The sequence below is a fragment of the Carettochelys insculpta genome, chromosome 1 (assembly GCF_033958435.1).
Source record: "Carettochelys insculpta isolate YL-2023 chromosome 1, ASM3395843v1, whole genome shotgun sequence".
NCBI lineage: Eukaryota > Metazoa > Chordata > Testudines > Carettochelyidae > Carettochelys > Carettochelys insculpta.
Genome location: NC_134137.1, coordinates 19,136,174 through 19,162,352, shown reverse-complemented (window position 1 = coordinate 19,162,352; position 26,179 = coordinate 19,136,174). Strand labels below are relative to the sequence as shown.

General features: G+C 46.9%; 1 protein-coding gene across 1 annotated transcript in view; it reads right to left on the bottom strand.

Moving 5' to 3' along the window:
- The window catches only part of CAPN5 (calpain 5), a 115,556-nt gene that overhangs the window by 39,520 nt on the left and 49,857 nt on the right, over positions 1 to 26,179 (bottom strand). Inside the window, exon 4 of the mRNA XM_074981180.1 lies at positions 2,024 to 2,155. Coding sequence (XP_074837281.1) covers positions 2,024 to 2,155 — 132 coding nt within the window. The remainder of the gene's footprint in view (positions 1 to 2,023; positions 2,156 to 26,179) is intronic.

Genomic DNA, 26,179 nt, shown 5'->3' with positions numbered 1-26,179 from the left:
TTTCAGCACCTGACCTACAGAGGGCTAGTGGCTGGCTCCTTACACCTATATCCACTGCCAAGGATTGAAGAGCAGAGCAGCATGGGGCTTCCTGCAGGAACACAGCTCCTGACCATCTTAGCGCAACTGGCACCACTTACAATACAAGAAGTAGCGAAGAATCAAACAAGTGAGGCTCATTGCTCCAGAGCAGTGGTGAGCAATCTGCAACCCATGGGCTGCACGCAGCCTCAAGGTGCTATACCTGGCCCATGCGACATTCTGTGTCCAGTTGTCCACATGCAGGGTTGCCAAATTCTGCTGGGTTCTGGCCACACAGTTTTGGTCCTCCTGGTAGTACTAAAGTGACACACATATAAAGTAAGGGCCTGTGAAGCGAGGGGCTTGCTGGTTGCACACTACATTGACTGTGAGAGCATATGCTCCCTCTGCATCCAATCAAAGCGTTGCTACAGTTCAGTCAGTACATGTCACAAAATTCTTGGTATGCAAGCACAGTTAGCAAAACTGTCCTAGCCCAGGAGACTATCTCAGTTATGACAGTCTTGTGACTCACTGAGATGAAGAAGGCCACTCATGCAGCCCACTCACTAGCCAAGGTTGCCCACGCCTGCTCCAGAGTGTAAATCTCACTCTGTAGACAAACACAAAACGGCATTGCTCAAGCCAACCGGCCTAAAGTCAGTCTGTGGCCATGCGCTTCGCTTCTTGACAGAATCTCAAGATTTGAGGCCAGATCCTCAACTGATGTAAATCTGCCCCAGGTTTCTCTGCCAGGCAGTTTTATGGGACACGGGATGGAGGAAGAGGAATGTGCCCAGAAATAGGCATGTGTTTTGGAGGTGGCGGGGGCTGCAGATCTTTAGGTGGAGGGGGGTCATGACTTTCTACAAGTTTGACAGGTTTTAAAAGCTTCCCTCCTTCCCTCCGTCAGAATGTTCCTAGCAGGCCATTTTTCCCAAATTAGTTTAACGGCTTCACGTGAAATTCCCCCTTGTGCTTGCCACATCCGTCCCTTCATCACATTCACACTGGAGCAGCAATCAGAGGAGAATCCTAGAATCCTAGGGCTGGAAGGGACCTCAGGAGGTCATTAAGTCCAGCTATCCTGGCCACAGACCAGGATCTGCTTTCCCAAACTGTGCTGCAGGAGGGTCAGAAATGCATCGCATTGCATCACAGCACAAGCAAATAAGGTAAAGGCAGGCATTACAGCCTGACACCTCGAGAGAGCTTCCTACTGCTGCTGGCATCTGGGAAAGTCTTCTGGGAGCAGCTGCTCTCAGCCGCTTCTGTGACAAAGTCCTGCTGTCTTGTGGATTGCTTTGCTTTCCGCAAATTAGGCAAGTTTAAGCCTTCACTTAGCTTCCTCTTTTGTGGATGCTCAAATACAGAAACAGGCAATTGTGTAATATTAACCAGACCATGGGGTTAGACCCCATCTTCCACCAGCCTGCTCCAGGTCAGGCCAGGCCTGACATCTCAGATGGTAGAATCCCCATATGTAATTAAAACTGTGGTGGGAACCCCCACCTACTTCTCTGGACCACAGTGTCTGAGCATTTATTCAGACACTACAGAAATGGGTGCAGTATAAATAATGTGCGAGTGATTAAAGGGAAACAAAGAAGGGCCCAATCAAGTCCCTGGATCCAAACCTCTTGTAACTTGGTGCATAAAATGCAGATTCTAATTGCACAACTTACATGTGGGAGCTTGGTTCTGGGGTTAATTCATTAAAACAAAAAAATGGCAAAGGGCCTTGAGTGATGTGAACCCTGGGTTTACACCAGCTGAGGATTTTATCCAAATACTCAGCTTCAGTGTGATGAGACAGAGGTCAGTGGAGTCACTCCAGATTAACACCAATTTATATGCGAGGAGAATCAAGCCTGAGCTCTTTATCAGGTGCCTAACTGTGAACGCTTTTCCAACAGGAACAGAAATGTTGTTCAGGAGACAAGTGGTTAACTTCCTGAAGAGGTGACTCCAAAGCTTTGCAAAGGTGTAACAACTTCCTTACCTTCTGCCACAGAGATTCCCGTGAGGCCAGAGAGGAGCAGGCTGCCACAAACCAGCAGTTCCCAACCTGGCCCTGGTGCAGGTCATGGGAACTGATTCCATCCACAAAGAGATGGGGATCATTGCAGATCTCCTAGAGGGAAGAGAGAAAAACAAACACAAAAAGTGAACAGGAAGCAGGGGGAGGCTTGAGAATTGGAGTTACTTTTGTCTTCACTAATGTCACTGTGCACCCCTCCCCCAGCACGTGTCTCCTCTCCTACCCTCTCCAACTCCCACTATCAGTCTGGCCAGAGTAGGAAATCCACCTGTGGATGAAACCAAGGATCAAATTCTTCTCCAGTGTCAATCCAGCATCAATCCATTGACTTCAGTGGAGGTACTCCAGATTTAAGTCCTAATTCAGTGGTGTATCCAAGCCAGCCTATGATTCCAAGCTCAGAGCAGTCCCCATATTTTAACGGGACAATACGTGCTTGAAGATCCTGGGGGATCAGAGCCATGCCCAGGTGCAAGTGAGAGCAGGACCTGCCTCTTCAAGTCAAGCAGCATCTCCCAGGGGCTGCTCCAGTTGAAAACACCAAACTATTTACAACCCACCTTCTGCAGCCAGGGTGTTAGATCTGCAGTGAAACAAGGCAGGCTCCAGAGTCTTGCGTACAACATGCATACGGTGCAGCGTTTGGCACAGCAGGGCCCTTATCTCAACTGGGCCCTCTAGGTGCCGCTGTGGTTCAAGTATACAAAGAAATCGTATTGTGTTTGTTAGCAATGGATACAGCTGGGCCATCAGAGGGAGAAATGCTAAACAGCCACAGAGCAGACAAGGCCGAACAGTCTTCATTGCTAGAAAGGGGCTTTCTCTACGATTCTGATGCACCTTTCCTTTGTTTAATCTAATTCCACTCATCCTGACTGCTTGCTCCCTCTGACAGGCAGATCAGATTCCCCAGTTTTCACTCCGCTGAGCTACAGACATTTTCCACTTACAGCCTTTCCTAACAAGTTCACCCCACCAGCTCCTTCATGGCTTTGGCTGTTGTGGTTACTGGTTATTCTGTGCATTGCGGTAGTACCTTAGAGCCTAATATGGACAAGGACCATATTGGGTTCAACACAACCCCCAGCATTTAATCTTTCCAGATATTGAGGTGTCTTGAATGGACCACAGCAGGCCAGCTATGAGCTCACCAACTTTGGAGAGGGGCAGCCTGTCTCAGGTTTATAGGTAAAAGGCCATCCAGTCTGACCTCCTGTACAACACAAGCCAGAAGACCTCACCCTATGATTTCTCCCTCAAGCCCATAACTTGTGATGGAGCTGGAGCAGGTCTTTCAGAGAGATCTCCAGCCTTGTCCACTCAAGGAGTTCAACTGATGGCGAATCCACCACATAGCTAGGGACGCTGCTCCCATGGTTCATACCTGTACTGTTCAAAAATCTGCCCCTTATTTCTAGTTTGAATTTGTCTAGCTTCAGTTTCCAACTGTTGGCTCCCCTGTTCCTTTTGCCTGCTAGATAAAAGAGCCTTGTAGCATCACAACTCTCTTCCCCAGCCCTTCAGGTGGAGATCAAGTCGCTGGTAACTCTCAGTGGCCGTGTCTACACGTGCCCCAGACTTCGAAATGGCCACGCAAATGGCCATTTCGAAGTTTACTAATGAAGCGCTGAAATGCATATTCAGCGCTTCATTAGCATGCGGGCAGCAGCGGCGCTTCGAAATTGCCGCGGATTGCCGCCGCGCGTCTCGTCCAGACGGGGCTCCTTTTCGAAAGGACCCCGCCTACTTCGAAGTCCCCTTATTCCCATCAGCTCATGGGAATAAGGGGACTTCGAAGTAGGCGGGGTCCTTTCGAAAAGGAGCCCCGTCTGGACGCGCAGCGCAGTGGCAATCCACGTCAATTTCGAAGCACTGCTGCCGCCCGCATGCTAATGAAGCACTGAATATGCATTTCAGCGCTTCATTAGTAAACTTCGAAATGGCCATTTGCGTGGCCATTTCGAAGTCTGGGCCACGTGTAGACACGGCCAGTTAGAGCAGCTAACAAGACTGTATTATTCTCACTGCTGTTGTGGATTTCACACACAGTGGTGTTGGTGGTGTGATAAATCACAAATAGCCGTGAGACACACACAGAACCCAAGTTCCCAAAAGCTCCTTATTTATGGAACAACAGGACTGAGTGTGGGGCTTGCAGCTCATAAGCTGGAACCAGATAAAGGAGAGGCAGGAAGTGGGAGAGGGTAGAAAAGTGGAAGGAAGTCCAAAGAGGTGAGGTTGTTCCCGCTTCCCCTGCCTTAATAGATAAAGGCTTCGGGGGAAGCCTTATGCTGTGGGGAACGAATGTTTCTAAAGCAGGTTGTACAGAAAGCATCTGGTGCTGTGGCAGCAGGAACCCAAGGAGAGGGCACCTCATCCTCTGACAGACTAATGCAGAATATGGATGTGGCGGGGTGGGGATGAGCGATCAGGAGGTTGCTTTGGGATGGCCATTGGTAGCCAGTGTAAGAGCAGCCTGGAGACTGCTCTGTTTTATGCCAGGTCTGACCACAGAACATAGGGAGGCCAAAAGCCGGCTTAAAGTCATATTTGCTCTCCTCCATTCCTGTGGTAAGTGGAACTTGGGCAGAGCTGGGAATTTGTGTGCAAAGCATTTTGTGTCCTTCTGGATAAAACGCACTATGTATAAGCTAAAAAACAAAACAAAACAAAACAAAAAAAACTACTAGTAGTGACAGAGTCACACCCTAAAAGCAACTGACTTCAATTAAGCTGTGCCACTTACACGAGGGGAGTGCCGGGCCCTTGGTTTTTAACGTCCACTATGAAAAACAACCTTATCGAAGCAAACGGATGCGCTATTGTGTACTTATGGCATGACTGTCTTATACAGAAAAGCATCTGTACTATTCCTCTTCTTCCCCCTGTCCTGGGTTGCGGGTTTTGCCACTATTATGTCAGCTATTTTTCAGCCAGAAACCAATCTCTTTGCACACTTCTGCCTGCCTGATTCCCTATCGGGATGTAAATGGCTTGTCCCCTTGCAAATATAGCCTGTAGCAGAGCATTGCCCTGGATTTACATAGAGGTCTGCTCCATCTAAAGCCATCTGTCTGCAAGATGGGGGGAAGATAACCCTGCGAGCTTCAGCACAGACTGCATGTAAAGATCACTTTCCATTAATAGGGTTTTACAAGAAAACAGCCTATTCGAATGCCACAGCCAAGCTGAATCACGCCAGAAAGGTACAATGTAGAGAGTCCTTCCTGGGTAATGCAGCAGTGGTATCTCAGGTGCAAGAGACAACCACCAATATGGGGTTAGAGAGCTGGGGCCTTTTTGGTTTTTACTACATTTTCTCCAAAGGTTTATTGGTGTTTCTGATTACAACAACAACAAAAACAGTGAAAATCAGTGGAAAAACTGTAATTTTTCTGGATAGATCTTGGGGTCTGTTAACAGAAGGATGTGGGGAGGGGCATTCAGTGGATTAACACTTTATATTCCATTCATCAGTGTGGTTTGCTGCAGAACCAAAACTTAACCAAAGCACAGTGCCACCTTTGATTTTCAGCCAACAAGGCATCTCTGAGTCCCAGATAAAACTTTTCATTTCAACAAACAATTTACTTTTGTAGACTTAATACGATCATCTTATAAATATTTGGATTTTATAATTGGGCCACGCCATTTGCAGCACATAACTCAACTTTATCCTCTTTTCCTGTTTTGTTTTTAAATTTGCCTTGTGTTCTGAAACGTGGGCTGAGACAGATTTTCATTTTCTTCCCATGTTAGTGTGTCAGATCTTTAAACCGTTACGGGCTAACAGCTTAAAACCTGTGAGTGGTAAGCATGTGATTCATCACTACGTCCACATGCACGCACACTTCAAAGCTTGCGTTAGTGCCCTGTTTGTTTCTTGGGTGTCTCTTCTAGATTAATCCATAAGCTTACACTAACAGGCAACTTTGCTGAGACACACTGCTAATGTATTACCGGAATATATCTCTCATGTACGACATTGCATTCCCCTAACAAAATATGGTATTTTTATATATATTTGAATGGTACAAAAGTAGGGTGAAAAATTGGAAAAAAACAAATTAAAATTATTATAAAACCCAGCATTTTACTGGTAAAAATCAGTTTAAACTAAACATGAAGGGACTACCAGACAGGTTTATCTGCTTCTGGCCCCAGAGCACCATGCCTTCAGTTCTGGAAAGGTGAGATGAGAATGAACCTGCTAGGCTACTAAGGCAGCACCGTAAGGGTGAATCTCCACTGTGTCCCCCCAACCCTCTGTCCTGCTCAAACAAGCACCCTCGGACCCAAGGCTGGTGGTGCTTTAGCCCAGATGAGCTAGCCTGGCTGGCAGATAGGCTAGAACTCAGGTGCTGCTTTCCCTCAGGCTGGTAACCCACCCACTGTGTAATGAAGATGCAGGCTAGATCACCTCAGTAATGATAGTCCTCCAATGTCTTCCCACAATTCCCCTTCAAGGGCAGACAAGTGAGGCACAGTAGTTCGTGAAGGTCTTTGTGGAGGGGCTCCTTCCACCTAGCTATCACCCAGGATAACTCTGCGGGGCACACACACTCTGGGACTGATGACACATGAGGCGACTCATTAAACACATGGGAAAGGCTACTGTCTCTGTGCAATCCAGCAGAGAGAAGCTCGTGTTCCATTATTACAGTAGTGCTTGGAGGCTTCAACCCGTAACAGGGGCCCATTATGCTAGGACCACAGGAAGAGCCTCACAGAATTACGGTGCAAATAGACAAATGGTAGGAGGGGAAACGGAGGTCATTTTGGGGATTTAGCAACCTCAATGGTGTCCCTTGAAAGGTGTCTGTTGTTGGCATCCAATGTGTAAAAAAGCCAATGCAGAAATCACTGTCAAAGCAATTCAGAGGGTGTCACAACAGATGACGTGCTGGGGACCCACCATGCTCCACAGAGCTCAGCTGCTGGACAAGCAGAGAACAAGGGAAGGAAAAGAGATGAAATAAGAAGGAAGACTTCTCTGGCTCCTCTAACAACAGCCTCTCCTGACACACTTGTCCACTTCCCCCGCCTCGTACTCTCCATAGACCTGCACTCAGAAAGCACATGTATTATTTATGGCCACGGTCAACATGAAGTGGTTTGGGGATGGTTCCAAAGCCCATCAATGGAAAGACTCTAATCCCACTGCAATGGGCTGGGCTCAGGCTGAGGTTACACATCAAGCTCAGCTGCTTCTAAGCTACGTGGCTGAAGGTGTTTTGGATGCTGTTCTGACATTTGCAACTGCAGACCCATTAATAAGAATGCTACATAGATCTCATAGCACTTTTCAGCTCCAGATCTCAAAGTGCTTTAAAAAGCAGGGAAGTGTCATTATCCTGTTTGTCAAAGAGGGAAACTGAGGCTCAAAAAGAGTAGTAGGGGAGTGGCAGAGCCAGGAACAGGCTCCTCATGTCCTGAGTCCCAGTGTAGTACTCCGATAACTGGATATTTCACTGCAGCACGTTCATGAAACCAGGTTGCACACTGAAAAACAAAATAAAAGCAACCACCCCCACACAGCTTGATCCCCAGTGCTCATTAAGTGCCCTTTGCATTGTTCCACCCCAGAGAAACTCTCCATTGGCACAAACCCTTCCTTCTGCCCGCTTCAGCATTACAAAACAGGCTCACACTCTGCCTTGCTTGATCTGCGGCTAGTTGAGTGGTCCCGAAGGGGACATTCTGATTGGACTGTGGCTCAAGGAAGGTACAAAAGGTAACTGAGAGCCATCTCTATCTCCTCTCACTGGTGAACCCACACATTTGTGGAACATCGTACATTTTTGCTGGCTTCTAGAACATCCTTCCCCCTCACTTAGTGAATTTAGCACTTGTGAATGATGCCTACTGACTAGATATGGTTTTAGCGTGGACTTATTTACACCCACAGACTTCATGAAACCAGGCAAACATACATTTCTCCTGGCCCTGTGTGAAGAAAAGGTCCCAGTCAGGCATATGTACTGTGCCTAGGAAGAACCTGTTGGAAGCAGTAGAATCAGTTTAGCCAGATACACAAGTAGGAAGATGCACATGGCCCTCCACTGTATTACGTGACTGTTAATTCTAATAAAGCCATCCTGCTAAGAGTCCAAAATATGCCTTTTTCTCATGAATCCACAAGTCAGAACATTGTACCAGAGTGCAGGAGATATGAGCACACAGAACTGTAGTGCAGGAATAAAAGTGGATCCACTAAAAGCCCACCAGGAGTTGAGACTCTCAGGTAATGCAGTGGACTCCTGCAGAGATACAGACAGTTTATATATATATACATACACACACCTGGCTTAGAGAAATAAGACCAGGAAAACATAGCAATCCTCTTAACCATAGCAGGACTTGAGGCACTGGATGTCTTTTAGCATGCAGCTAAGACAGGCAGAGGGAGCACGTAATGACACCAGGTTGCAGAAATGTGAAGACTAAGGTATACCTGAAAAGAGTGGAACATTTGAAATGTCCTAGGAGACAAAAGCAAGAAGAATTCATTGAATAACTTCTAACAAGCTGAAACTAACAAGTCAACTCTACAACTATGGACAGTTAACAGACTCACTCATAAGGGATCAAATTGTAATAGGAATCAGAGATCCAAGCTGCTAAAAAAGGCTAATGGAAGACTGGGACCTCACTTTGGATAAAGAAGCACAACTAGTGCCAGGCAGCAGAAATTACTCTGAAGAGAATAAAGAGTTTGCAAGGAATAGCTTAAAGGATTATGCAAAATATGGACCCAAAGATAGATCTTAACAGCACCTAGCTTTTGGTAAACATTGCAATATTTGTTTTAAAAAAAACAACAACCAAAAAACACCATTTTGTCAAAGTCTGCAACCAGAATCAACAACTGCAGAAGAGGAAACAAAGCAGGCATGCAGATACACTAATCCAAGAAGGTGGCCAGCAACACAGGAGAGAAGCTTTATCTAGGATCAGTAACTGAAGAGGAAGGAACCGATGAATGGACAATTTCTTTAGAGACTAATAGGACTCTTAGAACCTACAAATGGGACATGTGCTTGGGTGAATGGTTTTGGGGGAGTTTTTAAAACCTGAATTAAAAACTAGGGAACATGATGAGCAAAAAGGCCAAAGCAAAGCTTATAACAGAGAACACATTCCTATCAGAGGTACATGTGCATTAGAAGAAGGTAAAAGATCAAACAGAATGGATCAACTCTGTGAATAGTTCAAAGGACGAAATCACTTAATATTGGGTTTAAAAACATGCCAAGCCCTTGGGTTAATCCAAAGAGTGCACAGGACAAAGCAGCTAAGGGACACATTGTCCAGAGTATCTGAAAGAAAAAACTGTAGTAGAAATAGAGGTGGAGTCACACAAAGCATGGGGAGCGTGAGGATTTTATTCCTCTGCTTGGGTTCCATATGTTTCCTACTGACCAGTAGCAACCCAAGGTGGGTTCCATAGTTTCCCCTAGGCACAGCACCAGTTCACAGAGGTGTTGGAGTTTCAGTGTGATGACTTCTCACATGTAAGCAATGGCCCTCCATGCTCTTTGTAACATAGGCAACCAGGTCACACCTTTCTTCCCTGAGATACAGGACAAAGGGGGAAGGAGAGGCCTGGCTGGTTTGAACTGGAACTGGGCTGTTGAGGGGGGGCAGTCTCGTCTGGCTGAAGATGGTTGAAGGAGGGGGGTGCCAGCTTGGGGACCTCCTCTGGGCCCCTCTCCCCAAGATGGATTGCACTGACTCCTTCTGATTTCTGTGCTGACAAGTTTGTTCTACACTGTGTCCCTGTTGATTAATAGACCTTCTGTTCTACCTGCTGAATGAGAGTCACATCTGATGGCAGATGGGGTTCAGAGCCTGGTGATGCCCACACTCTGTAACATCCGATGACAGCGGTGGAATAAAAAGAATTGCTGTCTCACAAAGTGGAATGAATAAATTGACTTCAACTACTGCTAATTATGAAACCATGCGGAGGGTAATTAAGGTAATTATCATAGGGAGGTCAGCATGTTATGTACCAAGTCCATATTGCCAGTTCAAGGCAGAACTGTTCATTACTGATGCCATACTGCTCAGAGGAAAAAGAACAGTAGTGCTTACAATGTTACACACAGACATGCTTACAAGAATACAGGAAGGTCATTTGGGCACGGAGAAATGCCAAGTCAGACTGAAGTTATCATGTGTGATCGTAGTCCACAGGTTTGTGGATGTGAATTTTAAAAACTGGTTACAGAGTGTGGGTTTAAGCATGGTATTTTGACCCCCTCAGGCATCTTCAGCCAACCCAGTGGTCCTGCCGAGACCAGTATGGAAATTGTTAGATGGCTTCTGAGAAAGGCCCCTACTTTGGCTACAGATACTTCTTGGGCTACACTGGGCTACAGAGCAGCACCAATGAATCATGGACTGTCCCCTGGTGGTGGGTTGGGGCCATGGGAGTGGGGGGAGGGGGGCGGAGGTGAGCAGGAGCTGAGCTGCGTTGGAACCAGAGCTGCACACAGTGGGGTTGAACTGGGGCAGAGGTGCTGAGCCTGAGCCTGAGCCAGAGCCAGAGCCATGTGCGGGAATGGTGAGCCAGCCCACGGGGGGTGGGGGGCAGTGAGCCAGGCCACGGGAGGTTTGAACCAGGATGGGGGTGGTGAGCCAGGCCATGAGGGGTTTGAACTGGGGCCGGTGGGGGGCTGAAGCTGGGTCGGGGGGAGTGGGATTTTGAGCTGTGCTTAACTTGTGTTAATGAGAGTTAAGTGCAACTCGAAATCGCGCATTTCGAGAGTTTACTGTACTTAAATCACAAAGAAGAGGGAGACGGGGCAAAGAAATCACTCAGGTGAACTTAATTTAGAGCAAATAAAACATGATGCAGTAGAATAGTAACAGAGAGGGAGCCGTGCTAGTCTATACACTATCAAAACAAAAAGCAGTCAAGTTGCACTTTAAAGACTAGCAAAATAATTTATTAGGTGAGCTTTCGTGGGACAGACCCACTTCTTCAGACCATAGCCATACCAGAACACACTCAATAATTAAGGCACAGAGAACCAAAAACAGTAATCAAGGAGGACAAATCAGAAAAAAATGATCAAGGTGAGCATATCAGAGAGTTGGGGGGGAGGTCAAGAATTAGATTAAGCCAAGTATATAGACGAGCCCCTAGAGTGACTCAGAAGCCTGATTAAGGATCGGTTGTCACACTCCAGAGGGCCCTAGGTGACATGCCTGTTCTCTCCTACAGACAAGCTCCCAACCTTATGAGGATCCTCACGAACAGCCAGTCTACACCACAGGAATACCAGTCCTGGAACCTTTCCTTGCAACAAAGCCTGCTGCCAGCTTTGTCCACATATCTTCTCTAGTCTGGAAATACCACCATTGGACCTAACCAGGTTATTCACAGAATCATGGGCACTTTCTCATGCTCCTCTACTGACATCATATATGCCATCATGTGCCAACAATGCCCAGATGCTTTGTATATTGGGACAGACTTCTAACTCCCTTAGACAAAGGGTTAATGGGCACAAAACAGACATCAAAACACTCCAGAGTCACAAACCAGTTAATTAACCTTTTTAATGGAATGGGCCATTCTGTTAATGACTTAAGAGTATGTGTATTACTGAAAAAAACTGTTCTCACGGCTATTCAAAGGAAAACAGCTGAGCTGTCTTTTATATTCAAATTCGGCACATTAACACGTGGTTTGAACTTGGATGGGAATTTTCTGAGTCACTATAGGGGCTTGTCTGCATACTTGGCTTAATCTAATTCTTGACTCCCCCCGCGACCCCTCCACTCTCTGATTTGCTCACCTTGATCATTTATTTCTGATTTGTCCTCCTTGACTACTGTTTTTGGTTCTCTGTGCCTTAAATATTGCACCTGTTCTGGTCTGGCTATGGTCTGCAGAAGTGGGCCTGTCCCACGAAAGCTCACCTAATAAATTATTTTGCTAGTTTTAAAGTGCTACTTGACTGCTTTTTGTTTTGATGATACAGTAGAGAGCGTCACGGACAGTCTGCTTGTCTCAGAGTTGCTCCTCACGTGTTGGAAGTGACTGTTACACCAAGACTTGAGTCAGGGCTGTCAACTATGCAATACCCCATGTGCACAGCCTGATCCGGCATTGACTGGTGGGAGGATCTGGTCCATGTTTTGTGGCATGACTGTGTGGATGGAGTTTTCCTGAGAGAATTTTGGGTTTGTTTTAGTAACGAACCACAGCTCCTAAAGCAAGCAACACCTCCCACCATTCATATCCTGCAGCTAAGGCAGCGTCTTATCTCCTGCCCCTTCCTAGCCCCCTCCAGGGGAACTGAGCTACTGAAAACAAAGGCCACTCTGCTTCTGAATGAGCAACCATAAAGGGGACTAATGTACTATAATGTCACCCTTTGTAACATCTTAACTTTCCTGAGTGGCCCAAGTGACTTGCCCAGGCCATCAAAGAACGTCTGGGACACAGCAGAGAGCCCAGGCCTCCCTACCCTTCATCCTTCCTCTCAGGATGATCAAGCCTTTGAATTTTTCATACTGAAGATGCCTGTCGCCAGATTGACTGAAGAGGCACCAAGCTGGCACGATGGAAAGGGGGAGATTTTGGTTAGTCTGCCTAGGTGCTTAACACTTGTTTTAAAGCACCAGCACACAACTGATGTTACATAAATAAGATAATACAGAGTAGTGGTGATGAGTTGCACCTTGTATGTCAGCCACCTCGAGTGCTCTTTGTTGGCCTTGCTAAATCTGTGCAGAATTCCAAACCTCAAAGCTACATTGAGGATACTGGCACTTTATAGCTTCACAGACAGTATCTTATTTGGAATCAGTGCTATATATGGACCCAGACTGAAAGTCCTTTTACACAGTTCCCACTGACATTAGGTGTAATAAAAAAGAACCCTGCAAAATATATATTCCCTTCCTCCTGTGTCATATGACACTGACTTCTTAGGTCCTGGTCCTTAAAAAGATCTTATGTTCTTATGATGTGCATAATTGCTCACTTAAGCTGAGAGTGAGGCTGCTCAGTATAGAGCTGTGGTGGGAAACCTGTGGCCCGTCAGGGTTCTGCATGTGGCGCAGGAGAAATTTTGTTTATTGTTGCCCATGATTCCATTGGTTTCCATCTTTAGAAGGGTTTTTTTTTTTTCCTGTTAATATTTTGTGGGAAACCTGTGAGCCAAGTGCGAGCATTTGTGTGGATCCTGCCCAGAGCTAATGTGACCTTTATGTAAGTTAAGTGAACAGATGTGCTGTGTTCCCAAGAGTTCCATGCAAACTGTGATTATAGATGTTAAAAAGGCCAGCTCCCCCACATTAAGGTCAAACTGGGGCCCTGACACTACAGATCGCTTGGTTGTAAGCTCTTTCTACTGTCCGGCTTGCTGTAGAAGTAAGGTCAAGATTAACTGAGGCATCAAATTGGTGCTCTGAAACTACTTAATCGGCAACCCACCCCAGAGCACAGTTAATCAGAGAGTTGTCATGCCCAGATGAAAATAAAGGGATAACAGAACAGAAGCAAATTAGCTTTGTAGTCAAGCTCTCTTCCAGAGGTATGCGTATTTCAGAGGCGGAAAGCAGTGTCAGAGTGGATGGGAGTATGGCCTGAAATGCTACTGCTGCTCCTCAGGCACGTTGCAGAGGATCTGACCCAATGGGATCTTGCGCGTAGGAGCAGTGGGGGGAGTTCTAAGCCACACCGCACTATAGCGCCCTGCAGATTCAAGAGGAGAGACCAGCATGTGTCACTGCAGTCAAGGCCTCAATTCAGAAAGGTACACAGGCACATGCCTGTGAGTATTCCCATGCTAGCTTAGGCCTTTTTGCAGCCTCCATAGTAAGTGAGCACCTCAAGCTCTACTGCTTTTATTTGCACAACATGGGAGGGGGGGGAGTGCTGTTTTATAACTAGGGAACTGAGGCACTGAAAGGCAAAGTGTCTTGCCCAAGCTTAGACAGGAAGTCTGTGGCAGAGCAGGGAATAGAAGGGGAATTGCCAGCTCCTAGGCTAGCACCATAAACACTGGTTCATCCTTCTGCCACTGTCTTCCATGGTCCATATACGTGCCTATACGCCTTGCTGAACCAGGGGCTAAAGAAATATCTATCTGCAACCACTAACACTGTCTCTCACAAACCCTGGGACTAATCCTGTGAGGTGCTGAGTTCAGTCAGTTCCCATTGAGATGAAGAGGAACTGAAGCCTTCAGCAGTGCTCAAAATTCAGCCCTATATATTATTATTGCTGTTACTGCTGTATGTTAACACCAGTGGAATAAACTGTAGGATAGAGTTTTCCTCCCTGGTTTTAACACAATTATATTAACAAGAACGTTCAGTAGAATTGATCCCATCCTTCTGGTGCCTGTCAGATAACAGGTTCTTTTGCTAATATCTTATCAGAAGCTTTCTTGTGCTGCTCCGAGCCTCTGGTCCACTGAATCTTACCCTAACAGGTCCCCTGTGGGGCACTGGTGGATGTTACCTTTGTACAGCACCCAGTGCAAAGGGGCCAAGTCAGACTGAGGTCCCAGGCTCTGCTGGAATACAAATAAGGTCACGTAAAAGCACAGTGGTTTGTTAAAACCCAAAACAACAGAGAAATGCTGAAAGATGACAATGATGTCAATACATTTCATAAGCCTCAAAACAAGGCAGATTAAATAAGCAAGTTAAATGATAACCCAACTCTTGCCTGGAAAGAAGCACAGCTTTTGAATGGGCAACCAGATGTAAGTTTTACTAAATGCCACAAATAAGGGAACAGCCAACTAGTTTGTGGAAGAAAAAGTATTCCTTACTTACAAGCTTCCCATGCAGGGGATATTTTGCTGGACTACAGAAGGAAACTACAGAAGTGAAGTGTGGATGAGTACCACTGACCTCTTCTGCAGAGAATCAGAACTGTTCAGCTGTTTGTCAGAGACTCGATACTGCACCCAGTAAAAAGGAGATTTGCCTTTAGCTCAGGTGCTAGAGGTTTATACTTGTAGAGCATGAGGATCTAAACTGCAAATACGAGTTGCACCTCCCAAAACTGGGAATCTCTGGTCCAGCAATATCTGTGATTCAGCGTGTTACCGGAGCAGAGAGCTCTGGGTTGGGAGGCTGGGAGGGGAAGGCCAGTCGGTTGCAGTGATTTACCCAAGGTCTCCTAGCAGAGGAATAAGCACAACCATTCCTGGTAAGCTGAGGGCTTGAGCAGCCACCCAGGAGAGATTCAGGTGCTGCCCTGCTGATTAGCAGAGCACCCCCACTCAGCAGCATATATTTCTGTTGGTGGTGCCCATCAGCACGTGCCTCAGCGCATATAAAATTATTTTGCACATGGATGGAAAAAACTAGAGGGACTATCACTAAACAGGCCAGTTTTCAGAGGCCCAGGCCACTGCACTAGCCACTAGCTCATACTGCCTTTCACTGCAATAGTTAAGTGCTAATACCAACGTATTTTAGAAAGAGCCACAAATTCTGCTCCAGTCAGCTTTAATCTACTTTGGCTCAGTGAGGGAAAAAATGAGCCCCAGCCTTTTGTGTAGCTAATCATATTTCGAAGTGGATGCAGCTAAAAGCAAAGCTCTTTGCAAGGCATGCGCCAGCCACTAGGTTTGTTTTCTCCCTGAATACGTTTTCTCAGAATTATCTTTCTGGCAACTCTGCACCATCTCTGCAGATTAACGCAAAGGCAAATGGTAAACAATGCTAAGACCAATTACAGAATTAAACAGCTGCTGCCCCTGCAAAGTTCTGGCAGCCACAGGGGGAACTCCCAGGCAGAATGAAAAGCAGGGAGGGGGGTGAAAGCTGCTCTGGAAGGAATAATGTTAATTAATTCCAGAAAATGCTCCCACACCAGAGGGGGGAGAAGGCAAACAAAACAGCAGCACAACTGGAGAGGGATAAAGAGGGCAGTCTCCAGCCTGTGGGTTGTGATCTATGTCCCTGCAGTGTCATTTGTCTTGGTTTTCCTGAAGGTTCAGAATTAAACCAGCCAGGCAAAGGGCTTCAAGCCCCATTCTCCTTGGTCACAACCTATCCACCCATGTAACCCTACTGACATCAGTGGGGCTACTGCTGATTTACACCAGCATATGCAGGAGAAAGATCCGACCCCATGAATGTGAAAAGCTACATCTACACTAGAGAGTTTTGTCAACAAAACTCATGGAGTGTCCACACTAAAAACGTATTCTGTTGACACCCAGCACTTTTCTTGACAGCCTTCCACCTCTCCCCCATGAGGCAGAACACCTTTCTCATCAGAATGTGTTGACAAAAAAGCTGTGTGGATGCTTCAGGGGGCCCTCTGTCAACAGACAGGTCATCGGGTCACTGGGCAGCCCTGTCTGCTGTCCCCTGGTTGGCTGTTCTGTTGAGAAAGCAGCCAGGTGGTCTGGCTGCTATCGACAGAGTGGATCAACAGAGCGACCTGCTTTCCTGTGTGGCTGTGATCTGGCGAGAGGAGTTTTGTTGGAAGATATCTTCTGACAGAAACGTCTATCGACGGATCACTTTAGCGTAGACATAGCCAGAGGGCTCCTGACTTTTACAAGGGCCTCGTGTGATACAGGGCCAGCTACCACCAAACCCTAGTGCAGGGGTCAGCAACCTTTCTGAAGCAGAGCACCGAAATTTGACGTTATGATCTCCATGTATGGTCCTAGTGGTGGTGACACTTTTTAGTGTTACTAATAGTCCTACTTACAACAGCTTAATTAATAAACAAATGAAGATGCAGAGCTTGACCATTTAGGTGATAGTTGGTAGAACTAGATGGTGTTTTATTAATCTACAGGCTTTGAGTAAATTGCCAGCTGCATGGGGAAGAAGGGGCAGGGCTGAGCTCCCACAAGGCATGCCAATGAAAATTTCAACAGGAGCTGAGGGCAAGCAGTTCCCCAACTTAACACAGGACCTTCCAAATCCCCACAGACTCCAACAGGCCCACTCTCAAGGTGCACATCTGCAGAGCAAGGGCCCTGGGTGCTCCTCCCTTGAGACACCATTGTATTTTTTAAAGACTATTTTATAAATGAAACCACATGCCTTTTCGAGCCTTTCCGCAGCATGTTTCCAATGGACTGCGATGCCTCGGCAGGGAGCCAAGGGGTTTTACGGTCTGCAGACACAGCGCTCTGTCTTGCATGCCTGTTTCCAAGAAGGGAGGTATGGATTAAAGCAAGGGTGAGCAAACTTTTTACGACAGGCCCCACTTTTTGTCCCTGCAATTGTCCCTACCCCTTCCACCTGTCTAACGTAATCCACACTGATGGAAATTTCATGTTATGTTTATATGAAAAAAAAACAAACCAAAAGAAAAAGCCACTTTGGGTACATGTAAGAAAATAAGTTTGTAGAACGTAAAAACTTTATTGATGGATGTGTAAATGTCAAAACAGTAACAGATGGCAACATTTTTATTGAGATGGATGAGCCTGAGAGCCAGGGGCCAATTGTGCTGCACCCCCACTTTGGAAATGTCATAACCTCCCCCCATTGCCCGTCCCCCACTATGCACATCCCTGGATTGAAGTGTGGTTGCTAGCCGGGGCTCAGGAAAGCAGTGAGTGGTTCCAGTGGAGATTAGGCTGGGAGGGCATTTGTTAGCATATTTCTAGCCTCAAGCTACAGGGGGACTACAGCTTTGTCTACATGACCACTTTTGTTGATAAAAGTGTGTGAAAAGCCCCCTGCTCTTTGGAAGTTATTTATTTATGTCATCAGGAGAGCTCTCCCCTGGTGGCACAGAGCAGCCCTGTGGACCACCTGACAGTGGCACTCTTGTGGCGGTACACCTGGGCCGCTGTAAGGGCAGTTCCGCCCAGCAGTGTTCTCTCGTGTTGCTCAGCTGAGTGGGAGCAGATGTCAGGGGCCCTGCAGGACAGCTCCCCAGCGGAGAAGTCAGTGATGTGCAGTCTGGCTGTACTCTAGGTGTAATGTGTTTTATTTACACACGTACCCACAGTTCCTCCCTCCCAGAATCTCAGCCACACAGGCACCTGGTTCTGCCTGCAGAATTAACTCTCACTGAGACCACAGAGGAGAGCGTGCAAGCCCTTACTCTGCACTGCACTTACATCCAATGCTCTGGATTAACAGAGACATGCAGGTTGGTTACTGAAAGCAGCAGGTGGAAGATGCTTCCCTCTGCATCTCCCTGTAAGGCGGGGGCTTCTAGCAACACCCTCTGGTTCTTCCCCTCCGCCGCCTGCAACACCTGGATCAAAAGGAAGAGCAGTTTGCACAGTTCCCAGAATGGCAGCATCACCCCCACACCTCAGTGTGGGTCCCTCTCCCATGTTGTGGCAACTAGACTATTTACATGCAGAGAAAGAACGAGTCTCTTACAGCCTCTGCTGAGAGGGTGCTGGCTTTTAGCTCAAACTGTAGAGGCTCCTGCATTAAGCCCCGAGGTCCCATGTTCGAGTCCACCTGTGGGCAGTTAGAGTAGCAGGGTAGCCTTAAGGTACATTTACATTATGTAGCGTTTAGCAACAAGGCCCCGTGCCAACACAGCCCTGTTGCTGAAGGCCGGCAGGTGTGAACACTATCTGTCAGCACCTTTGCCAAGAAAATCCCCCTAAGCCCCCACAAGCGGTTCTTGCTTTGCTAACATGGGAGTACTTCTGCCCACAAAGCAAAGTGCTCACAATTGCACTTGCTGTGCAAAACTTCTATTTGGGGGAGGGGAGTTTACACACTCACGCACAGCAAAAGTTTTGTGGCGCAATTGCTGAGGTAGCCTCAGGCTCCAAGATCATGTTCAAGAGAGGAGGTGGTGGGGAGGGGAGAGAGGAGGAAAGGGTTTCAATCCTTTTCCTGAGAGCTTAATAGGGCAGAAAAAAAAATCTGGGGAAAAAGCCAAGGAGAAACTCAAGACTCTTTGCGGAGTCCATCAGGCAGGCTGAGAGAACCCAGCTGCCTGAGCAATGAGACCCTGCTCACTCTACAGCAAAGACACCACTGTGAACATTTCCCCTGTAGACATGAAGCAGGATAGCTCAGTGGGAGAGGCGAGAGGAGAAGCTCCCAAGAAGCTCCCGACTACAGCTCTGGGGAGCACTTGGAAGACCACCACCAAATGGTCATACTATGGCTGCGCACAGAACCCAATCTAGACCTGGGACCCCTTGTGCTAGCTGCTCAGCAAAACACAGCTCATGACATCCTACCCCTCCCTAAAGCCTCTGACATAACTGCCATTGGCCTGGAGTGGGGCCAAGATTTCACCCCCAGGCCACCCCAAAGAGCTTACAATCTAAAGCAGTGCTTCCCAAAGCGTGGTACACTTTTCAATAGGTACACACCAGAAAATAAATTACTAAAAATCAGGAGAGAGGCACTGGGGCGGGGAGCTCACTGATAAGGTCAAAGTCCCAAAAGGGGTACACAGATGTTTTAAGTTTGGGAACACACTGATCTAAAACTATGAGCCACATCCAGAGGGGAAGGCAAAGGAGAAAACATTGACAGGCATACAGACATTTCTCAGTGGGGCTGCAGCCACGTCGACCCTGCGATGTTAGGACACATGGTGGGGGAGGGAATAGCTTTCATTGGACCAAAAGTCTGTTGGTGAGAAAGACCAGCTTAAACTCATAACTTTGCTGAACGCTAAAAATCACGTTCGCAATACAGATGTGGGACTTATGGCTTATTACAACAATCTGTAACCCAATGGCCTCTTTTTGTCCTAGACCTGGACTGAAGGACTGTCAACAGGCTAGTTCACTTTGACTGGTCACACAGAATATGTGCCAACTACTTATGCTAAACTACTCTGTTTGGTTTTGCAGGTAGCTGGGACACTCCTTTCCCAGACCCGAAAAAGCGCTCTGTGCAGCTTGAAAGCTGCTCTCTTCTTACCAACAGAAGCTGATCCAGTAAAAGATATTATCTCCCTCCCCTTGTTTCTTTGTAGACATTTCTGATATTCTGTGCTTTTGCTATTCCCCCTTGCCCCAACAGAGAAAGAAATATGGAGATTTCACTGCGCAAGGGGATGAGGACAGAGGTAACATCATCCTTAGTGTTTCCATTCTGAATAGGCTGAACCTCTCTAATCCGGCATTCTTGGGACCTCCCTGGTGCCAGACTAGAGAATTTGCTGGATCATGTGGCGGGGGGGGGGGGTCAGTGTTGCCTAGCAGCATTACCAACACTTCCACTGCTTACTGGGCTCTCAAAAGACTTCTAGGGGTAAATTAGAGCCTAAATAAAAATACAGAACACAGAGCCACAACTGGTGGCTGTAAATGAACTTTATGGGACTGCAGGAAACTTGGCTGCACCCATGATGAGTACACAATAAATAACACCATGCCAGGCCACAGATGTTGCTGGATGGGAGAGTGCCAGACTAAAGAGGTTCAACCTGTAGTGCAGTTTTCTCTTAGCAAACCGATGAGGGATGTGGGGGATAAAGCCTAGAGATCGTTCCCAATACCACTTTGGGTCAGATGACTTTCCTAATCTATCAACATATCTAAAAAAATAATCCTTAAAACGTCACGACTCTACCCCCTTCCCTCTTTCCAGACACCACCTGCTTTCTCTCTCCCCATTAGCCGCCTCTAGGTTCACTGCACATTCTGCTTACTAACTGACACCTCAAATCCTCCAGCGGAAGACCTAGCCAGCTACGTTTGTGACCTCCATGGAGCTATGCCAGTTTACATCTGTTAGGGCTCTGCTCTGGTTATCTGTTGTGTGAGCGCTCCGCCAGTGTAGAAGACAGGCCACGCTCAAGTCCATGTCTTCTTAGCTATCAAGGGCCTGCTCCTCTCCCTGCAAATGCAATAGCACAGCTGCTACCAGCAGCTTGCAGGTGTGACTGCACTGCCTAGTGGACAGAGAATTAGCTGGGACTCATGAGATCCCAGATCTAGTCCCAGCTCTTCCACTGGCCTGCTGGTTGACTCCATGCCTCAGTTTCTCATCTGTACAGTAGGGAAAACAATACTGACCTCCTTGGTAGAATGCTGAGTTTTGACTAAAAACACCGCATTAAGAACCAGGTACTGGTATTAATAACTAATGTTATACTTATGTTTACTTATATTAACTTACTTAGGTTACTAGGCCCCATTTTATGAAGCGTGTCTGTGCACACACACAAACACACATCCCCCCAGCTCGTAAGAATTTAGACAAAATTGGAGCCTATTATTAAAAATTTCATCCTTTGCATCAGGCAGCAAAACGTAGTTGTTATTCTCCCCACTGTATCCCGAGGCCTTTGCTGGGGTGACTGACAGAAAGAAAACCCCCTGGGGCTTTCTGAAATCAGCTTCCTGGCCTTTCGGGGGTTTGCCATGTGTTAAGAAGCAAGCTCATGGAAACTGCAAATGTGGCTGAGCTTTGTTTCCAAGTGCAAAAGAGCCTCATGGATTATAGTGGCAGCAAAGGAAGGATTCGGGGCCACATTCCTTTCTTTGCTGAATTTCTGCTCCACACAGCAGGGACTGCCTTGGAGCTGCTCTGGTTTACACCAAGGATCATTCTGGACCATCTCCCAGCTGAGCACAGCCAAAGTGCACTATGTTTTGGCTTCCTCCCAACACTTGCTGCATCTGGATGCTCAGAAGGAATTCTCAGCCAGCCAGAGCCTGCCACTTTCCAGTTCAGCCTCCATGTAGGTTGCAGGCATGATCACTAAACTCAAGGCGCTTCTCTCACATGAGCAAGCCCAATCCATGCAATTAGTGTGACTGACTTCCTACTCTCACGAAAAAGCGTTCTAAGCAGAGCTGTCCTGACTATAGGACGAACTAGAGCAGCTGGCCCAGGCTCTGCAATGGCTGCACCAACTGTCTTGTGGATGGGAGGGACCGGAGGCTTATGGGCACCTGCCACAGCAGCAGCAGCAGGGGTCGGGGTGGCCTCCCCCAACCACCACCAAGCAAGTGGCAGAAGTTTGCTCTGCTCTGCCCCACTGTGCTGCCCTCCTGGAGAGGGTGGGACAAGTGACGTCTGCTGCTGCCGCTGCCGTACCAAACCCCTATAATTGGGGTAAGAGGGTGGGATATGCAGGGAGTTGCCTCAGGCCCCACACATGGGATATGGCAGGCTGCCTTAGGCCCTGCACCCTCCCTACCTTGGGACAACCCTGGTTCTAGGATCAGGCCCTAAAGCTTATATGCTGCCTGAGAGCTTTACTAAGTGGGTCAAACAGTAACAGAGAGATAGCCGTGCTAGTCTGTACACTATCAAAACAAAAAAGCAGTCCAGTAGCGCTTTAAAGACTAACAAAATAATTTATTAGGTGCTGAGCTTCCATGGGACAAAAGCTTATCACCTAATAAATTATTTGTTAGTCTTTAAAGTGCTACTGGACTGCTTTTAAGTGGGTCAAAGTTTCCCATGCTCAGACTGAGCTATCACACAAGGACATCGGCATTGCTTTCTGCCAGAGCTGCTGGAGCTCATCCCAGTCACATTCTGGTTCTAATGCTGTTGATCAGATGATCTTGCAAGACAACCACAGGAAGGAAACCTCAGCCTGAGACCCAGGGATTTCCCATTTCAAACTCTCTTTCCTGCAGAAGCCACTCACACAATACCTAGCAGATGCCACAGGCTGAGAGCAAGGACTGTCCCAGCTTGGATTTTGAGCCATCTCCGTGCGAAAGGAGGTTTGCAGGTGTGTATTGTATCTACTGTTCCAATTTCCAAAGGTAGGGGGCACAGATCCTCCAGAGCCCGCAGGGCCAACTCTGCCCAACTGCAAGAAGCATAAGCTTGCCAAAAGTCAGAGAGCTGAACATAATAAGCATGAAATGGAGCAGACTGCAGCCTTCCTTACACTCCAATGCAGAGCTTCCACCTCTGAGTAGGAGCATATCTGTCAGGCAGACTGCCAATTGGACACCAAGGGAAATATTTTCAGAGGGACTAGAGAAAAATACTCCTCCTTGCAACCCCTTTCAGATAATGAGCCCTTGGGTACATCTAGACTACACAGACGGTCGACCCACTCAGGGTCGATTGTCTGGAGTTCAATTTCGCATACCTGATAGAGACATGCAAAAATCAACCTATTGGGTCAGCAGCTGACCCCTATGCTGCTCAATATCGCGAGGAGTAAGGGAGGTCGATGGGAGATTTTCTCCTGTCAACCTTCCTCTGTGACGATGGCCAGATACGCTGATTAGTTTACAGAAGAGAAGACTGAGGGGTGATTTAAAAGCAGCCTTCAACTGCCTGAAGGGCAACTCTAAAAAGGATAGAGAGAAACTTATCAGTGCTGACAGACAGCAAAACAAGGAGCAATGTTCTGAAGTTACAGAGGGAGAGGTGTAGGTTGGATGTTAGGAAAAACTATTTCCCCAGGAGGGTGGTGAAGCACCGGAATGTGTTGCCTAGAGAGGTGGTGGATTCTCCATCCCTAGAGGTTTTAAGTCCCAGCTTGACAAAGTCCTGGCTAGGATGTCTTAGTTGGGGTTGATCCTGCTTTAGGCAGGGGGCTGGACTCAATGACCTCCTGAGGTCCCTTCCAGCCCTAGGATTCTAGGATTCTATGATTACAGGTAAGTCGATTCTAGTTCCGCAATTGCTGTAGCTAGGATTGCATATCTACAATCAATTTACCTGCCTAGTGCGGACCAGGCCTTTCTTTGCTTCATGACCAGCAGGTACAATATGAACAATCAGGGCCATATCTGGTGCTGACCTCTGTTTTGGTAAGTAAAACTACGCACCAGTAAAAGTTAATCATAAGGCAACTGTTCACACCATAAATGGCTTGACATTCTGCTGAAAAGTAGGCTATGCTACTGATGATGAGAGTCAGAGAGGAGATGGTATTACTTGGTCTTAAACTCTTCCATTCTCATGACTTGAGAAAAAAATTGGACCCCCTTTCCCATCCAACCATAAAGAAACGGAGGGCACAAGAGGCTGGTGACAGTGTCACACTAGGGGACCAGGACTGATTTACTTCCTCCATTCTCCATTTCTTTGTTTTATCCACCTGGTGGCTCCTCTTGCATGCTTAGACTGCCTGCTCTTTGATGCAGAGTTTGTTTTTTATTATATAAGTGTACATTACTATAGCAATGGGGTCTTACCCCTTGCCCCGGGGGGCCCTTTGGTGTTACCACAGAAATGAACACTAATAACTAAAGACTCATAGCAAATCTACACGAACTGTAACAGACATAATACAAAACAAAAAGCAGTCAAGTAGCACTTTAAAGACTAGCAAAATAAACTATTTTGCTAGTCTTTAAAGTGCTACTTGACTGCTTTTTGTTTTGATAGTGTATAGATTAGCACGGCTTCCTCTCTGTTACTATTCAGACATAATACAGATTGATAGAGCCAGACGGGTACCCAGAAGCCACCTGCTACAAGACATGCCTCTCAAGGAAAACAAGAGAACACCACTGACCATCACATACAGCCCCCACTCAAGGCCTCTCAATGCATCATCAGTGATCTGCAACCCATCCTGAACAATGATCTTTCACTCTCACAGACCTTGGGAGGCAGGCCTGCCCTCGCCTACAGCCAGCCTGCCAACCTTAAACAAATCCTCACCAGCCACTACAAATCACAAACCAGTGACTCTAAGCCTGGAACCAGCCCCTGCAACAGTCCTCACTGACAACTCTGCTCATATATCTACACCAGTGACATCATTACAGGATCTAACATCAACCGTACCATCAGGGCCTCCTTCGCCTGCACATCTACTAATATAATATATGCCGTCATGTGCCAGCAATGCCCCACTGCAATTTACATTGGCCAGACTAGACGGTCTCTCCGCAAAAGAATAAATGGACATAAATCAGACATCAGGAATGGTAATGTACAGAAGCTGGTGGTTAAGGGCGACAGTTCTGAAACAAAGAAATTTCAAAAGTCAAATGGAGAGAGAAGTCTCTGAGGGGCAACTCATTTGCAAATTTGACTCCACTAACCAAGGATTAAACAGAGGCTGGGAGTGGCTCGCAGTTTACAAAACCAGCTTCTCCGCCCTGGGCATTAAACTCTCTCCATTAGACTCTGACAAAGGTTCACATCCCCCTGTCTGATCTAACTTGTTTTTTCCTCTTTTGATAAGTACTGTTGATACTGGGCCATTTCAACCTTGATGAATAGACCTTGTCAGCTCTGGCCCTCCTCTTACTGGGACCCCACTCTCTAAATACCCCTCTGAACCCCCCCCCCCCACTCATGCATCTGATGAACCGGGTCTTTGCCCACAAAAGTTTATGCTCCAAAATATCTGTTAGTCTATAAGGTGCCACAAGACTTCCTGTTGTTCTCGAAGCTACAGACTAACATGGCTACCTCTCTGCTACTTGACATAATACTGTTTTGCCACAATAGAAATATTACCAAAATCCTAGTAATCAGATATATAAATCCTGCCATGATAAATATAGAGGTTGAACTTCTCTCTTCCAGTGACATCCATAACCCGGCATGATTTTAGTTAGCTGGACGATAACTTATGAGTGTAGCCATGTTTCTTCGCAGTCCCATAAAGTTTGTTTACAGCCACCAGTCCTGGCTCTCAGCATTCTGTACTGTTATTTAGCTGTAATTTAATGTTTAATTTAAGTGCCCAATATGCAGTGGAAGTGTTGGTAACAATATTAACCTCCTGTAGTTCAGCAAATTCTCTCATTAGGTACCAGTCAGGTCCTGAGGGTGCCAGACTAGAGAAGTTCAACCTGTACCATATTTCTAGGTATTATGTATAATACAGACAAATATATTATAACTGAAATAAATAATTACAGACTAATAACGGATTACTGTAATGACCAGCATCTGCACGGATTAGTAGGTGCTGCATTGTGCCTGCAGGAACAGGGATGGAGAAAGAGCAGAGGCGAGCTCTGGAAAGGTCACTTTCTCTAGCCCAGCCCTGTGTGTGTCATTTCAGAGCCGGCTGAACAGGGTTTTCCACATTCCAGGGAACAGCCTCGGGCCCACGCTGTACTAGGAAAGCAAATCAGCAGCTGCCTCCTCTGCAGATATGGAGAATGGACAACCCCACAGGCAAGGGGGCCAGCTCCCCTGCCACGAGAAATGGGAAAAGCGAAACTCTTTGAGACAAATACTGCCTCCCATGTGGTTCCTTTCCAGTGGAACTGTCTG